Source organism: Gordionus sp. m RMFG-2023, chromosome 2 (genome assembly GCF_954871325.1).
Source record: "Gordionus sp. m RMFG-2023 chromosome 2, tfGorSpeb1-WG-v2, whole genome shotgun sequence".
NCBI lineage: Eukaryota > Metazoa > Nematomorpha > Gordioida > Chordodea > Parachordodidae > Gordionus > Gordionus sp. m RMFG-2023.
This window is the reverse complement of record NC_088776.1, coordinates 38,853,084-38,878,539: the sequence shown is the minus strand read 5'-3', so window position 1 is coordinate 38,878,539 and position 25,456 is coordinate 38,853,084. Positions and strand designations below refer to the sequence as shown.

At 27.4% G+C, this 25,456-nt stretch overlaps 1 protein-coding gene across 2 annotated transcripts in view; it reads left to right on the top strand.

The window, feature by feature from the left end:
- The first annotated feature begins 522 nt into the window (after nucleotides 1-522).
- The window catches only part of LOC135923720 (inhibitor of growth protein 3-like), a 31,321-nt gene continuing 6,387 nt past the window's right edge, over nucleotides 523-25,456 (top strand). For both annotated transcript variants that reach the window (XM_065458628.1, XM_065458627.1), the window contains exons 1-2: nucleotides 523-661; nucleotides 943-1,189. In XM_065458628.1, the coding sequence (XP_065314700.1) occupies nucleotides 569-661; nucleotides 943-1,189 (340 nt within the window). In that variant the 5' untranslated portion in view covers nucleotides 523-568. The remainder of the gene's footprint in view (nucleotides 662-942; nucleotides 1,190-25,456) is intronic.

The window sequence follows — 25,456 nt, the reverse complement described above, 5'->3', positions numbered from 1 at the left end:
ATTTCAAAAAAAATAATGTGGAAATAAACCTCTAAAAACTATTACGACGTAGAGAAGACATGATATAGCTAGGACATGACGAAGCTAAGGCATAGGGTAGCGATGACATGTTGTTTTGTTAAGATGACTTAGTTCAAACATCACGGAACATGATATTTAATAGATACCACATATCTTGGAAAAGCGATGAAAAATTAAAAAAATAAAATAAAATGAAGAAATGAAATCTTAAGCAAAAATTTCCAACAAAACTTATCATAGACAAGGGACAAGACCGTGCCTGTTCAATGAAAAAATGACTACGCCATCCAGATCCGCCACTCCTATCTATAAAATATTTTTCCTTTGTACATCATCTAATATTTTTATAAAAACATAAACCAATGTTCGAGAAATTATTTTTTAAATTTCATAATTACCTTTGTTTTATGTGCATTCTTTATTATAAGACATTTTACGGTCATTACTAAGTAGCTGTCAATTAACAATATACATAACATAACAGCTGTTACATTACTTTTTTTTAATGAAATATTCTACATATTTATTAACAAACTAAAAAATCCAAATGCTCTATTTAGAGGATTATATTGAGCTTATCGAACATTTACCCGATGAACTAAGAGACAGATTAACCGAAATGCGGGAAATGGACTTGCAGGTATATATAATAGATAATTTTAAATTAATTCGCTTTACATATACGTTTCTTACCCCAGAATAAATTGATATTAATATACCAATGAATTATATTTCTTAATAATACTAAGATTTTTATTTATCACATTAGGTCATTGATATCTTATAATAAACATTATTGCATGCTTCTGATTGTAAAAATTAAATAGAATTATTGATATTATGAGTAAAATGTTTTTTAAATTAACTAATATTTAGAAAATTGGGTATTAGAAAAAAATATTAAATGATTTTTTCATCAAGGTTCAAAACAGTATGGACTCTCTTGATCACAAAGTGGAAAACTTTTTTTCCCATGCTAAAAGAATGAAATCTGAGGATAGGGAAAAAGATTATGACAAAATGCAAGGTGAATTCAAGAAAGTCTATGAAGAGGCTGATGAAAAGTCTCAGTTGTCAGAGAAAATATACCAACTCTTCTCTAAACACTTAAAAAAATTGGACCAAGAGCTTAACAAATTTAAACTAGAACTTGAAGCTGATAACTCAGGTTACTTCAAAAATTATTAACATTATTTGGTGTCTAGGGCCAGCCTCTTATAATAAAATTTGACAGATAGGGCATACTTTTGAACTTATTTCATGCTAAATAACAAAATAATGAGATTATAAACTGATCTTTTTCATTAAACATTTGAATGAATGTCATTTACGTTCTAGTTAAAATAAAAAAATTTTTCTACTTATGTAATAAAGTATCCAATTTTTTTTTTTTGGGAGGGGGGGTTGTATAACTAACAAAAAAATTCCTAAAATGCCCAAAAAAAATTTAGTGTTTGTATAAATCAGGGTTGTGCATTTGACCGGTCAAATACGTTTCGGTCAATTGACCGATATTTGACAGGTCAAATATGGTCAAATGGGGTCAAATTCAAATATATGTTTTTTTAAGTTAATATTAACTTTATTTTGAATATAATAGTAAAATGAATCTATAATATTAATTTTTTAAATTCATTGTCATTCAATAACTAACATGTAGCTCTCTGTAGCAGAGTTTTGTTCTGATTCATATTCAATATTATCATTTTCTTTAATATTTTTTAATCAATTTTCCTGATGTCTTAGATCTTCAATCGATTTCCATTTTCATAAGAATATTAACGCAAATCGACCTATTTCTTTCTAAAGGAGAAGTAGAACTAGGAATTGTTAGTCTCTTAATGGGCAGGGTGGACAAAGTTTAATCTATTAACTAGGTCGGAATTGATTGTTTCTGGTTACTTTCCACATAATTTGCTATATTAAACATGCTGTTTTTGCTTCTGAAATTAATTATATCACTTAAAATATTTTGGTCATCACTACCTTGTAAAATAGCTAATTCTTGAATTATATCACATACTTGTGAGTTTTCCTCTTGATATTGTGGACACAAAAAATAAGCAAACATTGTGATCACATGTATTTACATCGTTTTTCCATTTTTTAAACATATTTTTAATTTATTTTTCATTTAAATTTTTTAGAGTATTTGACCGTATTTGACAGGTCAAATACTTCTAGGGTCAATTGACCAGTCAATTGACTGAATTTGACTGGTCAATTGACCGACTTGCCAACCCTGATTTAAATATACACAATGCATGTAAAAAATATTATTATTTTATGAATGATATAATATCACTAATTTTCATGAAATATTTAAAACAATCATTTTTAGATGTAAAACATAAACACAATTTAGTACAAATCACTTCAGTAACCAAATTTACCTCCAATATTTTTGCATTGTGCCTTTGTACTATACTTAGATCAATGTGTATTAAATCATGTCTTATTGCATTCTGCAAAATGAGACATGTCAGCCTCTTGCGACATTTTTCTCTATATTTGGCATCAATTGACACTCTTACCTCTGCTATCAACGTTTTAAATGATAATAAAGGCATTGGTTACTTTATTGGAAATTTTAGAGATACACAATCTCATCTATACAATAAATACTGTACGGTGAAACCATTTGCATGATCTAATATGTATATGATATAAGGGTCATTCCATGTCAAATCGATCAAAAAAGGCATATTTTGGGCTGACCCCATTTAAAATTATTCAAAATTTTTGGAATTATTTAGATAGGTAAAAAAAATGAGAAAGCCGATTATTTTAACTTGCTAACACACCTGGTTTCCGAGATATAGGGGCTCATAGGTGCAAAATAGGCCACTTTGAAATCTGTGAAATTTTTAGAATGCTTAGACCTCAAAACTATTTATAGTAATATAATATATATTGTAGTTTAAAAAAATCTCTAAAGGGCTATCAAAAAACAATAAAAATTGGCACTAATTTGAGCCTTTAACTTCCAGTTTACCTGTATTTTTAAGTAAAAAAAGGAGTTTGTTTTCGAATTTTTTTTTGCTTTTTATTTAGACATCTTTTATAAATATATATAGGATGTCAAAACCTTGGCGACGCTATCGACTTTTCCTATACATTTTTACCAAAAATTAAAAAAATAGATGGCGTTAATGGTTGAAAATTATTATTGTTGTGTTTAAAGAAAAGGGAATATAAACCGTTTTTCTTTCGCAATCTCCCCCACGTTTTTTTATCAGTTATCTTTTTTGTTTTTGTATATCATTTTTCTTTACATTCTTTTTTTTTACGCGACATTAAAATTTATAAAACCTTGTTATGACTTTTTTTTCTTGACCAAAAACCACTTGAAACTGGTCCAAGCCAGATTTAAGAACGGCGAATAAGTATGAAATCTTTTATAATAGTACTATACTGTGAAAATAGTTATTTCTTTTATGGCAAGAACAATAGTTGTTGTCAACCCACTTTTGGTATATATATATAGGTAAAAATTATGTAATCGGCATCATTTTTTTTATGTAAACTACGACGAAAAATTTGTTTTACTTACTGAAATTCAATAAATCATTTGCGACTAGATTTTACTTACCCCATATACCATCGACCGTGACAACTCGATTAGATAAATTTAAATCCTCACTAATACTGTGGTGTGGCGAATGCCGCTCCTTATATATTTTTTTAATTTAATTATGGACTTAAATCCGTTCTAATCCTGCGGTGTGGCGTATACCATTTCTTATTTATCAATTAATTTAGGACTTAAATCTAATCCTGTGGTACGGCGAATGCCGTTCCTTATGATGTAATTTTGGACTCAACGCTCTAATCCAGCGGTCGGCGAACGTCGTTCGTTATTTTTCAATTTAACTTAAGTTGTAAATCCGGACTATTACTGCTGTGCGGAGCAAACGAGCAAACTGTTCCATATATTTTTTTGAGTTAACTAAAGTTTTAAATCCGCACTGATCCTGCGGTGCGGCAAATGCAGTTCCATTTCATTTTCACTTTTAATTAGGAAAATCCGAACTGAACTTCCGGGGCGTTGGTTGCCGTCACGGTTATGTAAACAACCCACTAAGGGGCTGCTGTCATCTTATAATGAATAACCGATGGTACTTACCCCTTTTCTTTTTTATAGTATTTAGTACTATGACCAAGCCTGCAAAATCTGGTCCCTCTATCACCCTCCGAAAATCCCGGACCATTGAACTCAACCGATTCCTCCCCCTCCCCGACGGTTGAACTGCCTACGGTCACTGCTCTAAATATTTCTATTATTCTTAAGGAAAATGAAAATATTAATATGTTATAAGAAATATGATAAAAATTTTCAGTTCTGCCCCCCCCCCCCAACATCTTTAAAAAGTTTTACATTTTTTTCTCTACTTTGCTACTATAGCGAATGACTTATAAGCTCGATCATGTATAACAGCTGCATTAAAAAAGAATATTTTATTAGGCATTATCGATTATATTTTACAAAATAAAATTTTTAAACGATCTCTCTGCATAATATTTTTAACTTGCCCGTTCAGATTAATTTTAAATAATTCAACCTGTCTGCAGCTTATTACTTTATCGTCTGTCTATTAATAACGTTCGGGATTTGGAGAGTGCAAAAACATTTATTCTTCTAGGTGCAGATCAATTAAAAAATTTTCCCATATCACAAATGGACGTACCAAATGTTAAAATATAAAATGTTGCAACCCATTTAATTTACAAAGACATGCTTATTATCGCAAGAATCTAAGAAAGATTCTACCCTGGATGACCCCCAAAAAATTACCAATCAAATTAAATATGTTAATATGCTCTTCATGCCGACAAAAATTAGAAAACATTCTTTACTTCAAATGACATGTAGATATTGATTTTCCCTCTCATATAATTAATTAAGAGGCTATTGATAACATTAATATATCCCTACAATTAAAAGGGGAATCTCCCATTAAAACAAAACGCTTATGTGAAAAGAAATTCCAAAGAAAAAGATATCTAGAGTAAAAAAAGTTTTAACGACTTAAATTATACCATTATCTTCAATAATAAAAAATTCGATGAAATTCTAGATACCATAAATATCAATTTCCCACAGCTGACGATTACAAATATAGATTATTAACATTATTACCATCAAATTGGACAGTAAGAAAAATTGTAAAAGAATTTAATATTTCATATCATATGGCGAATAAATCACAAGGTTTAATAATAGAAAAGGGGTTTTTTCAACACCGAATCCTAAACCCGGTAAGACAAGGCCGCCACCGTTGCTATTGTCAAAACCTTTTTTTTTAGCAATGATGAATATAGTAGATCGATGCCTGGGAAAAGGGATTTTGTTTCTATAATAAAAAATGGTGAAAAGATTCAAGTCCAAAAAAGATTTTAATTAATTTACGAGCGCTATATCTTAAATTTAAAGGTAATCATTCAAATATTAAAATTGGATTATCTAAATTTTCTGATCTTCGTCCCGATATAATTGGCAGCAATGGTACCCATTTAATATGTGTTTGCTCCATTCATCAAAACATAAAATTAATGCTGATGAGTTTGCCCAAAATTATTTTAAATGATGATTTAATTAAGATTGCATATAGGGATATATTACCAAAAATAATTTGTAATCCAGCATTACCAAAATGCTTTTTTAGTGATTGTGCTCAATGCCCTGGATCTTCTAATTTAAAGACCATGATAAGTGAAATATTATATACAAGTGATATTGAATATATTACCTACAAGCAAAAGGTAACTACAGATCGTAAAGATTTTTTAACTATCACTTCATCAACCCCAATTCTTTAGAAATAGTTTTCGAAAAGCTAAATATTTTTACTATTACACTAATCATAACAGGCAAACCATATTCATGAATTCTCTTAAAATTAATTTAAATGAAGGAGAATATCGTTCAGGCAGATTTTTCTGAAAATTATCCCTTTCTAGTTCAAGATGAAGTACAGGGATTTCATTGGAATAAATCTCAAGTTACCATTCATCTTCTTGTGATTTATTACAAGTCACTTAAATAATTTAAATCATTTAAGTTTCGTAATCAGGAATTCAAGTGAATCCAAACCTGGTGAAGAAAACCCGGGTTTTTGGAAAAAATTCTGAAGCCAAACCGAACCTGAATTCCGTTAAATTTTTCGAAACTCTGAACCGAACCCTGGAATTTTTCTGAACCAGGGTACAACCGGGTTCAGTGTATTGTTTAAAATCATATATTAAGATATTTGTATAATTGTAAATACAAATCTTAATAATTTAATTGAGATTTTATAATATTTTCTAATTTCCAATTTAGTGAGGTGTTAATAAATTTTAAACAACTTAATTCATTTACGCCATTTTTAAAATTTTTTATTCTCTAAGAATTCCTATTGGGGTGTTAATAAATTTTATACATTTAAATTCATTTACGCCATTTATTTTTAATTTTTAACTTATTCTCAAAGATTATTAAATAGAGGAAAATGAAGTCAAAGTAAAAATTATTATATTGGATATTTTTAATTTAAAGAAATACATTTAAATAAAATTTTTAAAATTGATACATGACTATGCTTTGTATTAACTATATTTTGCTTATAAATGAAATAAAAAGTTTATTTATACCATATTTATGTCTAGTTTTTTAATTGATTTAAATATAGAATTTTTTTTATAAATTCAAAAATTCTTAAACCCGAGCTGAACCCAGTAACAAACCCAGGTTTAAGATAAAGAAAAATAAGTCGAACCCGAACCGATTCCACCTATTTTTCTTTATCTGTAACCTTGCATCCCTGTTCGTAATAATATCTTTATCACTTTCATAATACAATTGCCGTTTATTTATTCTAAAAATATTTAGTTCGCTACTTAACAGAGAAATTTCAATGCCGATCAAAAAAATTCTTCTACTTTTCAGATGGAGCATCAGCACAATATAAAAATCAGAAAAATTTAATCAATCTTTGTCATCATGAAGATGATTTCGGGATAAAAGCTGAGTAACATTTCTGGGTCACATCTCATGACAAATCAGTCTGTGAGGGGGTCAGAGGTACTCATACGTTTAATGGCCAGGGCTAGTTTACAAAGACATGTTTCAGAACAAATAACTTGTCCTAAAGAGTTTTTTGCCTATTGAAGGAAAATATTAAAGGTATAGGATTTATATTTATTAATATATATTATAATTTTTTTTTATTAAGGAATAGATTTATCCTATGAAAGACGAATATGGGAAAGAGCAAATAATTTTAGAAGAAAGATTCAATAAAGCGCGTACAATCCAGGAACGCAAAAATTTCATACTTCATTTCTCGTGATAAAATTGAAGCAACATTTTATTCAAGCTCAACAGAATCGCAAATATTAAATATAACATTTCACTCGAATTTTAATGCGAATTTACTATATGAAAAAATAAATGGATATGGTGGATGGCCTATGTTTTAGATAAATAAATCGAAAAAGAGGAGGTTTTAGTTAGTATTTTGCATCCTCAAGGACCCTCAAATTCTTATACATATCCCTCCTTGATTGACAAATTGTGGATACGTAAATCACAAATTTTAGATGTGGTCAGTCCTTTAACTGCTACCGGACGAACATATACTTTACATAAGGATGAGATAATTAAAATTATTCATCTTTTGTTTATTTTCTAAAAATATATAGTTATTTATATCTGACTAAATTTTGTTCCAAATATATTTTAAATTAAGTAATGAATCTGAATATCTATCTATATTTTTATATTATTAATAAAAATGAATAATAAAAAAAATTATACGAAAAATATTTATTATTGGAAATTTATTACATTATTAAGTGTTTAATGGGCATTTTCCCACACTGCCCCTCAGTTTAATTAATATATTTAATAGAAATTCAAATTTTTTTAGTATAAAAAGTGAAAATATCCTGTTATCGGTAAGTTGGCAAAATTTTTACATAAATCCTTAATTTCAAAAAGCGCCATCTATTTTCTTCAGTTTTTGATAAAAATGTATATTTCGGAATAGCCGTTAGCGTCGCCAAGATTTTTACATCTTATATATAGTGTATAAATAAAAAGCAAAAAAATAATAACACTATTTTTTGCTTAAAAATACAGGTAAAACAATATAGGTAAACCGGAAGTTAAAGATTTAAATTGGCGCTAATTTTTATTTTTTTGATAGCCATTCAGAGTTTTTTTTACTTACAATATGATATATTATATTTTTTACTATAAATATTTTTTGATATCAGCATTTTAAAAATTTTACAGATTGAAAAGTGGCTCTTTTTTGCACCTAGGAGCCCATATATCTGAGTAACCAGGTGTGTTTGCGAGCTAAAATATACGGCTTTCTCATTTCTTTTACCTATATAAATAATTCAAGAGTTTAAACAATTTTAAAAGGGGTCGGACGAATCTTGATCGATTTGATTTGGAAAGGCCCGTTAGGTAATCTATGAGTCCATTAACTCGACGCCTCCCATATTTTTAATATAAACTTTAATTGCTGTTGGACAAGGAATTTCACTTTTCTGTCATCCCTTTCGCCTAGCGACATTTTATCATGCGACAGTTGAACACGCGACACTTTATCATGATATATTTAAAACTTAATTTAATATATTTGAAAAGTTAAATTTTATTAATATCTGATTTTTTGACTTTTTTGTTTAAATTTCGATATTTAAAAAATTTTAATTAATTTTTTTATTGAAAAAAACTAATATTTAATTTTCATAAGTATAATTTTTTTAACTTAATTATTATCTTATCTAATGAAACAGGAGACATAAGCAATAAGAATGATTTCAATTTATACTTTTTATTAGTAAGTAACTATAAATCAATATATCACGATAAATAATATATTATTTATAAAATATTTAATTGCATGAAATATGGGCAATAGCTTTTAAAAATGTTAAAGAATCCAATGGTCCATAATTCAAAACACATATCTGAAATCGTTCTTTTATATCTTCATCTTTCTATGAGAGGTGCGGTGTTGTCCCATTATGACTTGAAGATATAGGGCCTTATGTTTTTGCATATCTTTTTGAATCCCATCTAAAAATTTCCAAAGCGATGGGTGAGAACATTGGTATAGCGATTGAATTCTATACACCCTTCAACACAATTTGTTGTTTGGGCGTCACCTTCTAACGTCGAATTGTATTTGTTTCATAATTTTACAATATAGAGAGGAGCTGCAAAATTATTTCATTGACCTATAAATATATAAATTTATAACAAAAAATATATTTTTTACTGGGATTTCTACGTCCTCGGATATAGGCCTTCTCAAAGTAGGAAATAAGCTCAGATGAGCCATTCAATTCTCCAAATATTTCTGCCAAGGTATCAAATGAATTCCCAACATCATCCTCTGGGACATATGTAAGGGCCGATAAATACCTGCTATACAATCGAAAGTCATCATTAGACTCATACATTTCTTTTAATCCCAAATCATTTATTTTTCTAATAACGCTCTGTTTTAGATGAAAATAACATCCAAGGATATCTGCAAGTAGATACCATCACATATCCATATATCCGATTTTGATAATCCTTCGAATCGTTCGTGCTCAACATTATAAATCTTAAATTATCATTCCCATGCCAGGAATCGTATTATTCTGGATATGAAAATGAGATCCGTCGAGATTGGAGGCAATATAATGGTTGAGCTTGGTTTTTTATGCCGTTGTAATGATTGATAAAGGCTGACTTATTTGGCATAACCATCAATATATTATTATCATTATTTAATATGTAGTTGCGTGGGCCAACGAAGGACTAGAATACCCACTTAATTTTGATTTCATTTCTGATTTATCTTTTCTGGCATTAGATTTGGAATGATCTTCATGAGTATGATCAAGGGGACTTCTTATAATATCATTAAATTTCGTTGTTATAAAAAAGAATTGCATTTTTGAGATTTATTTTTGGCGTGCCTCCAGCAGGTTGATTTATTTTTATTTGTTCTAAATTTCGTATATTCATAATTTTGATATAAGAGGGTAGGTTTATTATTTGATGTAAATCCAAATCTAACATTATAATTAATAAAAATATATTCTTAAATATATAATAATATAGAAAATTGAGCTATATATAGAGAAAAAAATGTTATTATATTTATGGATAAATACAAAACCATTTTTAAAAATTATAAATCTTTGTGAAAAAAACATTGATTTAAAAAATATCAAAGATAAATACATTTTTCCAAATTTTAAGAGATAAGGATTTTTTTTATTGTTAATAATAAACATAACAAAAACATTAAGTGTCTTGTGATAAAGTGTAGCAAGATAAAATGACGCGTGATAAAGTGACTGAGTGATAAAGTGACGCGTGATAAAGTGACTCCAAATCCTGTTATTCCTTTCTATCAAACTGTTCACAATCTTTGACAAATTTCTTTCAGAAAATTTTCAAAAATCTATGTTTTATAATGCATCTATTGAATCAATATCTGTTGATCTTGAAGCAAAAATTTACTCATCTGATGAGCCACATAGATTAGAATCATAACTATCAGTTATACCATATATTTTAACAATACAAAGTTTTAATTTAAGATAGCAAATAATAAAATATTTCATAATAAAAAACCATATAAGAGTATATATAACATATTTTATTATAAAATATTTCTATATATAATTTATTCTTTCATACATTTACATTCATATCAATAAAACCATACTATTAATCGATCCAAAAAATTATTTTTGTAAAACGGCTTTGAGCCGGTTTTTAAAAACGGCTAACTTAACATTATAGCCAGGAAAACATTGCCTAAGCGTCGAGATTTCGCCAATAGATGTTCAATCCTATGTGCCATCTATGAGCAAAGTCTTTAGGCTTGCATAATATTTTTCTGGATAAAATATTGAGTTATCCGTTTTAAAAAATCGGCTCAAATTGAGTCTTTTAACAACACTACAAAAAATATAATAGACGCTCTCTTTGTTAGGGTTAACCTCACCCAAGATTATATTAATCATAAGTATATATAAAATCGTAAAAACAGATAATATTAAGGCTGTCCCGATGTTAAATATCGGATCGGCACTGATATTTAGAGTTTTCTAAAAATATCGGATCGAGCCGATACCTATAAAAACGGATCCGATCTTTTTATTTTTCTTTTTTTTTTGTTATTTTATTTTATGTTATGTATATTTATTTTAATTATTAGAATATTGTCTAAATAATTTTTTTTAAACAATACAAATGCACAACACCTCCTAAATTATATTAATTTTTTAAAATAGATTTATAGTATTTTAAAGTTTTTTTATAAAAATAGAAAGGAACACCCATAATTTTATTTATTTTAAATCTTTTTAAATAATAATCCCAATTTTATTATTTATACTTTAAATAAAAGAATTTTTTTAAATATGGTATTTGAATTTTAGAAATATTTTACAAAAGACAAAGATAATTTTGCAAAATTCGTTATCTGCAGAATTCTAATTTCACGGGGAGGAACATTATAAATATCAGACAATATCGGATCGGATCGGTGAAAAATATGTGGATCGGCACAGCCCCATATAATATATTCCTACATTACTACATTTCCCATTCCTTATAGAGTAGAGGTATCAACGACTTAAAGTTTCTACTAAAAAATCCTTGCCTTTGGTCTCCATTTACCTTTCCCATGTGGTGTTACCTTTTTTTAACACACACTCTTCTCTCCCCAATTAAAATTTTGATCTCTCAAAAGAGCATCAATATTAGCTGCCTTGATACTATTAATCTCGCCTAGAGTATCAATATCATTTTCCTTGTTGATTGATATTACCTAGAGTTTCAATATCGTTTCCCTTGTTGATTGATCTCACCTAAAGTATCAATATCGTCTCCCTTGTGGATTAATCTCACCTAGAGTATCAATATCCTTTCCCTTGTTGATAAATCTCTCACTGGTGTATCAATATCGACAGATACCCCACCAGAGTATTCTTATCGATTCCATTGTATGCTTGATCTCCCACAGGAGTATCGTTATCGAGTGCACTATGCTTGATCTCCCACTGAAGTATTGCTATCAAGTCCATTGTAGATTGGTCGACATTGTGCTTGAACGACCCATGAAATCACCATTATCCTAGAGCTGGTCAAGAGATTGATATCATCATTGGATGGCTCATGAGGTCACTGTTATCTGAGCTGGCCAAGAGATCGCTATCATCCTTGGATTGCCCTGAGATAATCCATATCCTTACATCGTACAAGTAATTATTTGTACTATAACCCTAATAGGGCTACATCTGGCTCACGGAAGCCCTATTAAATCACTTGAGTGCCCAACGTCCTTGTATCTTTATGTCTTATTTTGCTGGTATCTTTATTAGTATCCATTTTCCCAATGTTCAAATTAGCCAAGTTCTTTTATCAGTAACCTTTTCCCAATGTCTAAATTACCATAGATCCATAAACCAATCTCCATGTAATTGTCACTTTATCATTAATAATCCCATGTTTTCCCATATAATTGTTCCAATATTATTCATAACATATAATTATTCCCCAAATTTGCAAATCATTTAATAATCATATTTTTATCATTCTCATTTTTAATAATTGTATTGTGAATATACTTCATTCTTCTGCAGTTTCATTCAATATAATCAGCATGAACATCTTCATTTGTAACAAAAATAAGGGTCATTCCATGTCAAATCAATCACTTTACAACCCGACCATTTTAGATTTTGCTAAAATTTGGTATTTAAGTTAATAAAGTATTGTAATTGACGAATCCAAAAGATTAGAATCATAACTCTATTAGAACCGAAGATATAGGGTTTCAAAGTGGCTCAGTTTGGTCATTTTTCAAAAAATAGATTTTGTATATTAGATGTACTATGTATATCGATTATGGCTCATTTTATAGCCCTAAGTAAACTCTTGAACATATGTTAAATAAAATTAATTTTTAGTTTATATATTTTTTTAAATTGCTGTTAAAAATTTGTAATTAATTTTTTAAATGTTAGACTAAATTTTTTTTTCCAAATTTCAGACATTTTGTAAAGAGTACCAAGAACTGTTCATATAGAAAATTTCAAAGTAGGGCCAAAAAAATAAATTAGGAAAAATCTTATTTTTGAAAAATCCGCTAGATGGGGTAAGTAGTTTAAAATATTAATTTTATCAATATAAGTCAATCTAAGAAAATTTTTTTATCCCATAATAAAATATTTATCGAATAATTAATAGTTAATATAATTTTAATTAAATTTCTTTAAATTTAATTTATATATTGCCATTTTAGATTCATCATTAGTTAAAGTATAAGTCCTTCCTGCGGATATGGCATCATAACTTATGATTTAATACATTATTTACTTTATAATATATACCAAATGGATGTAGGGTAACCTGGGAAGTGGTCCAGTGATAACCTTGGACTTCAAGAAAAATTACAGATAACCAAATAATAATCATGTTCTAAATTGTTTTTAAGATTCTGATGGAATCTATTTTGCTGTTCGGTAATAAAAGCATGGCGAATCAAAATAAATATTTTTTTAAATAAGTAATTAAGAAATTCGTCAGCTGTTTGCGTTAGGGTCTCTAGACTGTTCTATCTACAGATATTCATTGCTTGAACGTTATCCTGTATATATCATGTGCAATTAATAAATTTTCTAATTTAGCCCTTAATGCTTGGTCCACAGGACATTCGTGACATTCTCCAAAATAACAGGCTGGCAGGGGAGGATTGCTGGAATTATGTCTTTGTAAGTCTTTATCTTTATCCCTATTTTTTGTTAAAGTTGCTAGATTGCTATCTATTATTAGCAACTTAACATTCTGATGGATTAGGCAGACACAAACCGAGTGAGTGCCACTTGAACCTGGTATGCAATTTTTAGGGTGCAATGAGGCGAATTTTAAAAACCCGATTTTAAGAGAAAAGTAGATAGCTTTAAAATTTATATAGATTTCTTTTAAATTATTTAGAATTAACCGTTTTTGAACATTAATCCTTTCATCATTTTCAATTATAGAAAGGCAATCTTTTTTTCCATGCAGTAATCTACTATATTCATCGTTTAAATAGAAACTTTTTACAACGTCAACTGTGCACTGATCTATGTTTTACCTGCCTTTGGATTAGGAGTTAAAGAATCCCCTTTTGACCAAGAATGAATTATGATTTTGAATTACGGATCATATAAAACGAAGCGTTAAATTGTTTTTTAATTATGTGAATGTTTCAATTTGGAGGTAATGTCGTTAATAATTAATATTTTTGTGTTTTAAACAATAATGGATAATTATTTTTCATATGAATTATCAAATCGTCGCTACCATTTGTATTCAACTATGGTTGAAGAATTTTGCTAAAAGCTTTTGAAAGTCTGCTGAGCTTTTTCTTAAGCTATCCTTTTTCTCTTAGTCTATTTTTTTATTGGAGAATGCCCCATTTAATTTAAAGTAGAATTTAAGTATTCTAAAAAAAGTGTAGGGAGTTGCGCATTGTCGTTATTAATTGGATAATCATTTTCTATATCGGTGGAGGTTTAAGAAATTATTTGAAGTTGTAGGGATGTTGCTATCATCTAAAATTGGAATACTATTCTTCTTTTTATATAAAAATTTGCGACTTAGGACAAATATTTTCTCCTTTGTTAATTTTATGATACATTGTTATCCAAATCGTCACTTTTCTTAAACCTTTTTTGGAATAGTGATTTGGAAGATTCAATGGATTTGTACAAAATAAATAAATTAATTTTAAAAATTACAAATTACAAATTTTAGGAAGTAACAGATAAAAAAATCGATAAATTGTTGGAAAAAAATTATTATAAAAATCGATAATTTATTAATGAAATTTTATTATCTATAAATTAAATTCAAGGAAATTTAATTAAAATTATTTTAAATATTACTATTAATTATTCGATAAATTATTATGGAATAAAAAAATTTCTTAGATTAATTTATATTGATAAAATTGATATTTTAAACTACTTACGCCATCTAGATTTTTCAAAAATAAGATTTTTCCTAATTAATTTTTTTTGCCCCACTCTGAAATTTTTTATATGAACAGTTCTTGGTACTCTTTACAAAATATCTGAAATTTGGAAAACAAAATTTAGTCTAACATTTTGAAAAATTAATTACAAATTTTTTTAACCGCAATTTAAAAAAAATATATAAAAAAAATTAATTTTATTTATCATATGTTCAAGAGTTTACTTAGGGCTATAAAATGAGCCATAATCGATATACATAGTACATCTAATATACAATTTTTAAAAATCATTTTTTTCGAAAAATGACCAAGCTGAAGCACTTTGAAGCCCTATATCTCCGGTTCTGGTAGAGTTAAGAATCTAATATTTTGGATTCGTCAATTACAATACTTTTAAATACCAAATTTTAACAAAATCTGAGATGGTCGGGTTATAAAGTGATTGATTTGACATGGATTTTCTTATTTCCCAAATTCATTCATCAACCAATTTTTCTCTGTCAGCAATTATAATAATTCATTCAATATCAGAACCATTAATATATAGTTTAAATTAAGTTTATTATCAACCATAATTATCATATTTTGCAAATTCTCCATAATTTATTCTATTGACTTCATTCTCATTCACAATTTTATCTTTATCCATATTAATTTCATTAAAAATCCAATACATTCATATTTCTCAAACAAATATCATATTTACAAAATAGTTCATACTTACCATAACATTTTCCAATCATTCCCCATATTTTTTTTCATAAAACATCCAATAGATTCATATTTCAGGTTACTTACATCCATGAGCTAATATTAAATATTTGATTCTTTCACATATCACATTTATTTATCCATGTACATTTATATCAATAAAACTATACTGTAAGGATATCCTAAAAATATAATAGATTATATCTGTGTTAGGTAGTTAACCTCATCCAAGATTATATTAATCATAATTATATATATAATAATAAGACATATAATATAATGTCATGGTAAGTATTAATTATTTTGTAAATATGATATATGTTTGAGCAATATGAATGTAATATTTCATGAAATTAATATGGATAAAGATAAAATTGTGAGAATTAAGTCAATGGAATAAATTATGGAAAATTTGCAAAATTTGATAAAATTATGGTTGATAATAAACTTAATTTAGAAAATATATTAATGGTTCTTATATTGAATGAATTATTATAATTGCTGACAAAGAAAAATTGGTTGGTGAATGAATATAAAAAGAAAGCAAATAATAAAATCATTTATTTTTGTACAAATGAAGATGTTCATGCTGATTATATGAAATTTTCACAATACATTTATTAAAAATGAAAATGATAAAATTATGATTATTAAATGATAATCATATGTATATACATAATCATATAAAACATATATGTTCCTACATTATTACTATTTTTCTTATCTTTAGTTAATATAGTTACAGGCAATTCTAGCCCATTTTTTGCCCCCCCCCTCCTTTATTTCAGAAACATACTGAAAATATTAACTTTAAAAATGTTTATAAGGTATTTGAAAATACATCTCAACCAAAATTATATTGTTAGTGCTTTATTTTTATTAGTTTTACACTGCTCACTCATTGATCCTAATATCAAAATCAATTAAGTAATATAGTTGTAAATATTTTCTTAATTAAATATATTTTATAATTGAATCCCTAACAAGTATTAATTATACAAACACAATTAAACTATATCAACGTTATTTATAAAATTTGTAAAATTATTAAATCATTATTTCTTTTCAGCTATAAGTCTATTCTCATCTTCCATCTAATTTTATGAACATATTTGATCATAATTATATATTTTTATATTTGGCATTTTTCAAGTGAAATTATTGTGTACTGTTGTGCAGATTTAATTTAAAACATTTCCATATTTTTTAATTTATTTGAAAATAAAAATATTTGACTTTCGGGTATGAAGAGTTAATGTGGTTAAATTGCTTGGTTGAAGTCTAATTAGCATTATTTTTGGTCGAAAAAATGAACAAACCCAACCAAATGGGTCGATCTGATCGACCAAATCCATATACCAAAGCACCAACCCAAAACCAACTTTTAATATAATATTTTATTATGAATTTTTTGCTCAATTATATTTTTATGCATAGTGACGAGTATTTCAATATTGGCATGGAAATAATTATATTTAAGATTACTTTTTTTAAAAATTGTTCTCTATTTGATAATTTTTACTTTATACTAGAAACTCGAGCTTTGATCGATAAACCAATTTAAAAACTAGAGGACGAGTAGTTCAATTCAATATTAATTAAATATTTAGCATCGAATTCGAAATAATTATCGACTGGGATAATTTTATTATAGGAATTTATCGATTTTTAGATATTTACAATTCATATATCATCAAAAAAATACGGGTAATGTGTGTTTATTTAATTTATAATTTTCGGGGTTTGACCTAAAGTCGTAAAAATTAGCTTCGGCTCAAGGACTAGATGAGTTGACTTTGGCTCGAGTCAGGAGTTGGATTCGTCCTAATATTTGGCTCGAGTTTAAGCTTGAGTCGAAATGCATTTATTTGTTATTTAACCCTAATGCCGCATTAATAGTGGGATCCGATCCAATACGATTTAACAGCTGATCGATTTTTGAAATCTGTTTATGAGAGCAATTTTTATTTATAAATATTAATTTTTTCTTTAATTAAATTCATAATAGTAATCTAAGAAATAATAAATTTAATAAAGAAAAATTGATCTCATAAACAGATTTTAAAAAACTGTCAGCTCTTAAATCGTGTCGGGTCTTATCCCACTATGAATGCTGCCTAATTCGCTATTGGATATTATGACAAAAATTAATTGCTTAATATATAGCCAAAAATTACCTCCCCATCAAAATATTTTGCAATCTTGGTTATCCAAAATATTTTAAGAACCTGAATTGTATACCCTCTAACGAGTAGTTCTAGCTGATCCTTGCTCGCAAGTATCGATGGAAAGATAATTTAGTGAACTACGATTAAGTAACCCCATCGCGAACTAGATTGGACAAATGTACTTTATAAAATCTGTTAAACATTTTTATTTATATAAGATTTTGAATTGAATCCGTTATTAATATTTGTGATAACCTGAGTATCTGAAAATTGCACCTAGGACTGTCTCTTCCTTCCTTTTGACCCTTTTTAACAAAATATGGGAATGTGGGAAAACTCCGGAGGAATGGAATGAATCATTTTTATGTAATTTCCCCAAAATTGAGAATCCACGGAATTTCACAGATTATCGTGCCGCCGCTCTGACATCATGTGTATCTAAAATATTTATGACGTTATTAAAAAATAAAATTGTGAAATCGAAGCCCTATCTTTTCCCCAAATACATTTGTGCTTATAGGCAGAATAAAAACATACTAGAACCAATATTAGCCATGAAAATAATAATGCAAAAATGTTATAAATACAAAATATCATCCTATTAAATACTTTCATCGACTTTAGTAGAGCTTTTGATAATGTTAATCACGGAGCTCTTTGGGATACGCTAGCTGAATGTGGAATAGAACCTCAAATAATCCTCATCTTAAAAAACCACTACTCTAAATTAGTAGCGTGTTTTAGAATAAACGATAAAATATCTCCCTGCTTTAGAATTAAAAAAGGAGTAAAACAGGGGTGTACTCTATCACCACTCCTATTTAACATGATAATTAATAAAGTTATAAGAGAAGCACTAGGGGCAGCTGATCTTGTTGATCTAAGATCTGATAAGTCCATATCTTTTGTTAGAATAATATCTTATGCTGGCGACATTGTTGTAATCTCCAAGAGCATAGATGAAACTAAAAATTTATTATACTTGCTAGAGACCCTAAGTCAAAGAGTTGGACTTGAAATAAATTTCAAAAAAACTGTTATTCTCCCCTCCCCAAATGCTCCACCAATGGACAATCTTACTTTTGGAGGAAAAATAATTATTAAGGTTGTAGATAAAATTAGATATTTGGGTATAACACTAGACAATAAAGGGTAAGCGGAAAAAAATACCCGGAAAATAATTCCCCAAAAAAAATTCCCCAGAAAATAGTTCCCAGGTAAATAATTCTCCGGAAAAAAAATCCCCGGAATAAAATTCCCCTGGAAAAAATTTCCCCACTATATATTGAATTGCTAATGCATTGCTAAATTGCATTGCTAAAAGGCAATCAATCATAATCAATTATAAATCAATCAAAAATTTATTACGTATATTTTTTTAATGATAATTTTTTAAACTTTTTTAAAATATATTTAAATCATTTTTTTATTATAAATGAAGAATACTGATTAAATGATATAGTATTATAATTTTATTTTTATTTAATATTATTAGTAAGAAATTGTTTTTTTTCTAGCTTATTAAAACAAATATACATTTTATTCAATTTTAAAAATTAACAAATATATATCCGTAAGAGGGCGTTATATGTTTTAATATGTATCATTTTAGGAAACCGGAATGATGATTGGATAGCACTTTTTTTATATTTGGGTATATATATACATATGAAAAACCTAAAAATTAAAAATTTTTTTAGGTTTCTTTGATGTTTAATTTATGAGTAGGTTTAGAATAGTAAAACAATGGAAATTTTCTAAAGTAAATATTGCTGGCGTTATTTATCAAAATCTCTTCATTTTTGTTTTATACGTGTATATTTACGTGCTAAGCATTATCCTAAAATATATTTTGAAAATAATTTGATTTGGCCGATTGCCGAGCTCAAAACCGACCACTCACTAAATATTCGATTGACCAAGTTTACTAGTAATATAATTTGAAAAATGTTGATTTTCGTTATATATATCTATAAATACGTATAAAACATAATCCTAAAAAATATTTTTAAAATATCGTGATTTGACGGATAACCGACTCGTAGCTCACCCAATGACTAAATACTGAATTGCTGGCGTTATATAACAAAATCTCTTAATTTTTGTTTTATACGTGTATATTTACGTGCTATGCATTATCCTAAAAAATATTTTGAAAATAATTTGATTTGACCGATTGCCAAGCTTAAAACTCCACTTATTAAATATTCGATTGATAAAATTTACTAGTAATATGATTCGAAAAATGTTCATTTTTTGTTTTATATATCTCTAATAATTCTCCAGAATTAATTTTATCAAAATTTTTAAATATTTTATTTGAGAATTATTATTTCGTTGATTTATTTATAGGGAATTTTTTCTCCTAATTTGTTAATTTTGTAATTTTAATTATCTTAAAAACGGAGATTTTTTTTCCGGGGAATTATTTTTCTAGATTCTTTTTTAATATAGCTTACATTTAATATATTTATTGTGGCTTTCGTTCTCTTCGCTACACTGCACAAGGTACGATTCTCAAACAATATATTTTAAATGAAATAGTTACATTTCTCATATTTAAATAAATATATTATGCTAAGCTAACCTATCTCATATTTTACTTTTAATAAACCTTTTATTGGTCCGTTGTCTCACCCCCTCCTTCATTATTATATAGGATATAACTTGTAATATACAATAAATTTATTGAATTTAAAACAAATTAAACAATAACATAAAATTTATCGAATTTAAAAACATTTAATGGTAAATCTAAATATATTTCCGCGAATATGAAGTTGATGATTTATTTTCAAAAAAGATACTCCAGCAGTAGTCCGCCAACATATTTATACGATTCTTGCCGGGAATTTAAATTAAAAACTTAAGACCCCCAAAACGAAATTCTTTACCATTTTTCTCAAAAAGCAATCGATAAAAAATTAATAAATTTATAAGGAAATATATGTCTAACACTATCACCAATTTTCAGGGATTTTCATTTGATACTTTTTAAAATATATCCGTATAAAGACCTAAATTTTACCATTTTTGAGATTTCGAAAAGTTGCCTTTATACGATAATATTTTTAAAACTTGACGTTAAGGGAAAACTTAGAAAATGAATTCGAACTCAATGTCAAATTCTGCACCAAAACTTGTTTTTATTTATTTTTTCTCCCATTTTTCTTGTCACACAGTACAATTAATAAAAATTGATAAAGACATAAATATTAAATAAAACCTATACAATAATTTTAATCTATATTTTTTCAACTTTTAGGTAGAGATATCAACATCCAAGGATGTTTTTATCATCTAAATCAATCAACTCATAGAAAGATTCAGGAATTGGGGTTAGAATCATCATATCGGAATGATCCAATGTTATGCTTATTTGCAGCTATGATCGATGGATTAGCATTCTTACCTATACACGATGTCAAACGAGGTATGGAGTATTTAAAAACCATTGTATCGGATGGAAACAAAGAATTATTGTTTTATTTTGATAAAAATTATGTGAATGGAGAATTGAGACATGGGAAAAACTCTCAAAGGCAAGTAGAGCCATTGTTCCCACCAGAAACATGGAATTTCAATGTTACGATTGCTGGGGAAAATCGAACAAACAATGTATGTGAAGGATGGAATAACCGATTTAAGCATATTGTAGGCAACAAAAAACCGAAGATATGGGAACTAATCGAAAAAATAAGGATGGAAATAGCGGTTGATATGGGAAAAATCGGCCAATGGAATATTGGGACATATACTCCCAAAAAAAATCGTATTTATGTAACGAAACAAACTATTTTAAAAAATTTATGCATTGATTATTTAGAAGAGAGAAGGGACTTGCCCAATTTTCTCTCTTCAATTGGAGAACATATACGTTCTAGAATTGTTTCTTTTGAATAATATAATTTATTATTCTATATATCATTTAATAAAATTATAATTATTTCTTTTCTGTAACTTTTGAAAAAAATTCATAAGCAAAATAATAATTGTTAGATTAGAAAAATATAATACTCACTGCTGATAATCACCTCTGGATGTATTTTGATTAAAGTGGTCAGCATTTTTCATTACTTTTGGCAGTATTTAATTAAAATTGGGCAGTAAAAAATATAAATTTGCAAGTTTTATAGTGATTTTGTATTCAGTCAGTTAAATTCTTAAAGTAGGTAAATACTTCAGTAAAATAATGTTTATCAAATAGAGGATATCAGATTGAATTGCTAATTTCCTATTTCGCCACAAAATTTATAAAATTATATTATTTAATAGCTTATCCTTGTAAAAACAAAAAGGGGCGCTATTTAAGAGTCAGTAAACTGTGAAAAGCCTTTTATCATATTTCTAAAAAAATGATTAAAATTTGTGTAAAAATAATTTTTCAATAAATACCTAAAAGTTGATGAAAGTGTGTAAAGGTGAACTAGATTTATTTAACTTTCGTTTTATTATTTAAAATCTCAAATCCTCGAAGAAATTTGACTTTAAAAAACATTTCTATTACCGCAGAGCAGATCCGGGTCACGGGATTTTTTTTCCGGGGAATTATTTTCCTAGATTCAAGTTTACTAGTAATATATTTTGAAAATTGTTCATTTTTGTTTTATATATCTATAAATACATATAAAACATAATCCCAAAAAATATTTTAAAAATATCGTGGTTTGGCGGATAACCGACTCGTATATGTTTTACTCGTAATTATAGATTATAAAACAAAAAATGAACATTTTTCGAATCATATTACTAGTAAATTTTATCAATCGAATATTTAGTAAGTGGGGTTTTGAGCTCGGCAATCGGTCAAATCAAATTATTTTCAAATTTTTAGGATAATGCATAGCACGTAAATATACACGTATAAAACAAAAATTAAGATATTTTGTTATATAACGCCAGCAATTCAGTATTTAGTCATTGGGTGAGCTACGAGTCGGTTATCCGCCAAATCACGATATTTTAAAAATATTTTTTAGGATTATGTTTTATACGTATTTATAGATATATATAACGAAAATCAACATTTTTCAAATTATATTACTAGTAAATTTGGTCAATCGAATATTTAGTGAGTGGTCGGTTTTGAGCTCGGCAATCGGTCATATCAAATTATTTTCAAAATATATTTTAGGATAATTCTTAGCACGTAAATATACACTTATAAAACAAAAATGAAGAGATTTTGATAAATAACGCCAGCAATATTTACTTTAGAAAATTTGCATTGTTTTACTATTCTAAACCTACTAATAAATTAAACATCAAAGAAACCTAAAAAAATTTTTTAATTTTTAGGTTTTTCATATGTATATATATACCCAAATATAAAAAAAGTGCTATCCAATCATCATTCCGGTTTCCTAAAATGATACATATTAAAACATATAACGCCCTCTTACGGATATATATTAGTTAATTTTTAAAATTGAATAAAATGTATATTTGTTTTAATAAGCTAGAAAAATAAATTTCTTACTAATAATATTAAATAAAAATAAAATTATAGTACTATATCATTTAATCAGTATTCTTCATTTATAATAAAAGAATGATTTAAATATATTTTAAAAAAGTTTAAAAAATTATCATTAAAAAAATATACGTAATAAATTTTTGATTGATTTATAATTGATTATGATTGATTGCCTTTTAGCAATGCATTAGCAATTCAATATATAGTGGGGAAATTTTTTCCGGGGAATTATTTTCCAGGGGAATTTTATTCCGGGGATTTTTTTTCCGGAGAATTATTTACCTGGGAACTATTTTCTGGGGAATTTTTTTCCGGGGAATTATTTTCCGGGTATTTCATTTCCTAGGAATTATTTTCCTGGGGATTTTTTTCCGGGGAATTAATTTCCGGCGAATTTTTTTCCGGGGAATTATTTTCCGTAATTCACAATAAAGGTAGTGGTAAGAGGAATTGTCTATAAGAATACAAAAGGCGAAGGGAACCTTCTACAAGTATATGAAAATTTGGAAAACGAAAGAGATCTCTGTTTTTACCAGACTGAAGTTATTCAACTCGACAATTGTTCCGATTCTATTATATGATGGGGAAATTTGGGAAGCAAATAAGACGGAAATGAGACGATTACAATCATTTATAAATAATTGTCTACGTATAATTAATGACATTTTCTACCCAAGAGTCATATCAAACCACTCTGGAAAAAATCTAATCATACGCCAATTAATATCACTGTAAAAAAACGCCGTATACAGTTCCTAGCTCATATAATAAGGAACTCCGACCACAATTTGGCTCATGACGCCATAGCATGGCTGTACACACATAAAGGAAAACAACACACAAAATATAAATCCTTATGGTACTATAAAACCATAAAGGATATAATGGATTTAAATATTAATATGAAACAATTCATGAAACTTAATAACAATAAGAGTTCCATCAAAAAACTTTTCCGCATTAAAAAAAGTTACCTCAAATGAAAACGTATTTTGAAGTTCTTTGCTCATATATCATTATCTAAAGGTTTCCAGTCAACAATTATTCAACTTATTAAAAGTATTCTATAATTTTTCTTACTAAAACTTGTATTAAATTTGTAAAATTATTAAATTAAAAATGTTCCACCGCCCACCCTTAGAGTAATTAAATTTATTATGCTACAAATTATAGTATATAAATTTTTTTTTTTTTAAATAATCACATTTGTTAGTATATCTTTTAAGGATAAATAATAATATATTTAAATAATATAAATAAATATATAGTAAATTAATATAATAAATTGAGCATATGATTTAAAAGAATTATGAGTTTTCATAGTTTGCCCTTCAGTTTTTCTTCTTCCATCTGAATATTCCTCTCTTGTTCTTAATTGCTTTTCTCATCAGTTTTTGGGTATAGGCTTTTTCTTTGTCCCAATCCTTTTAAATTAAAGCCTATAGAGGTTTAAGCAACATTTTTCGAAATGGTGTGCCTACAAGTACGTGCGGCTTGCCCACAAACGTGTGGAGGGCTCCTCATATTTTTACTTTTATACCCGAATTAAATTGTTCCAATTAGATGGAAATGAGGAAAACCTAGCGTAGCTCTGTTTAATCTTCAACGCTAGAGGGCAAAAGCGCTATATATCACGTATCACGTATATTAGAATAAATAAAATGATTTTAATGAAATTAAGGGTACTAATTCTGAAATGACATCATCAAAAAAAGTGGGACAGACATTTTGCGAACTCCTTAATTTAAAAAAATTTTTTTAATCAGATGGACTCGGATTTCGGCAATAATTATATTTTTGCATAAAACTAATAATATAGAGAACTACGGAATTTTAACACGGTTTACAACTAGTGATTGATTTTTTATCATTGACGGGAAAACGGGATATCACTTTTATACACTACATTTAAATAGCTGATTGAGTTAACAGATCATGTTTTGTGTGGAGATCATTATTTTTTTAGGATAATTTATTTATCAATAATTTAACATAAAAGAAATCCACGGAAAACAAGACTTGTTGAAATTATTCATTTATTTATCTTATAA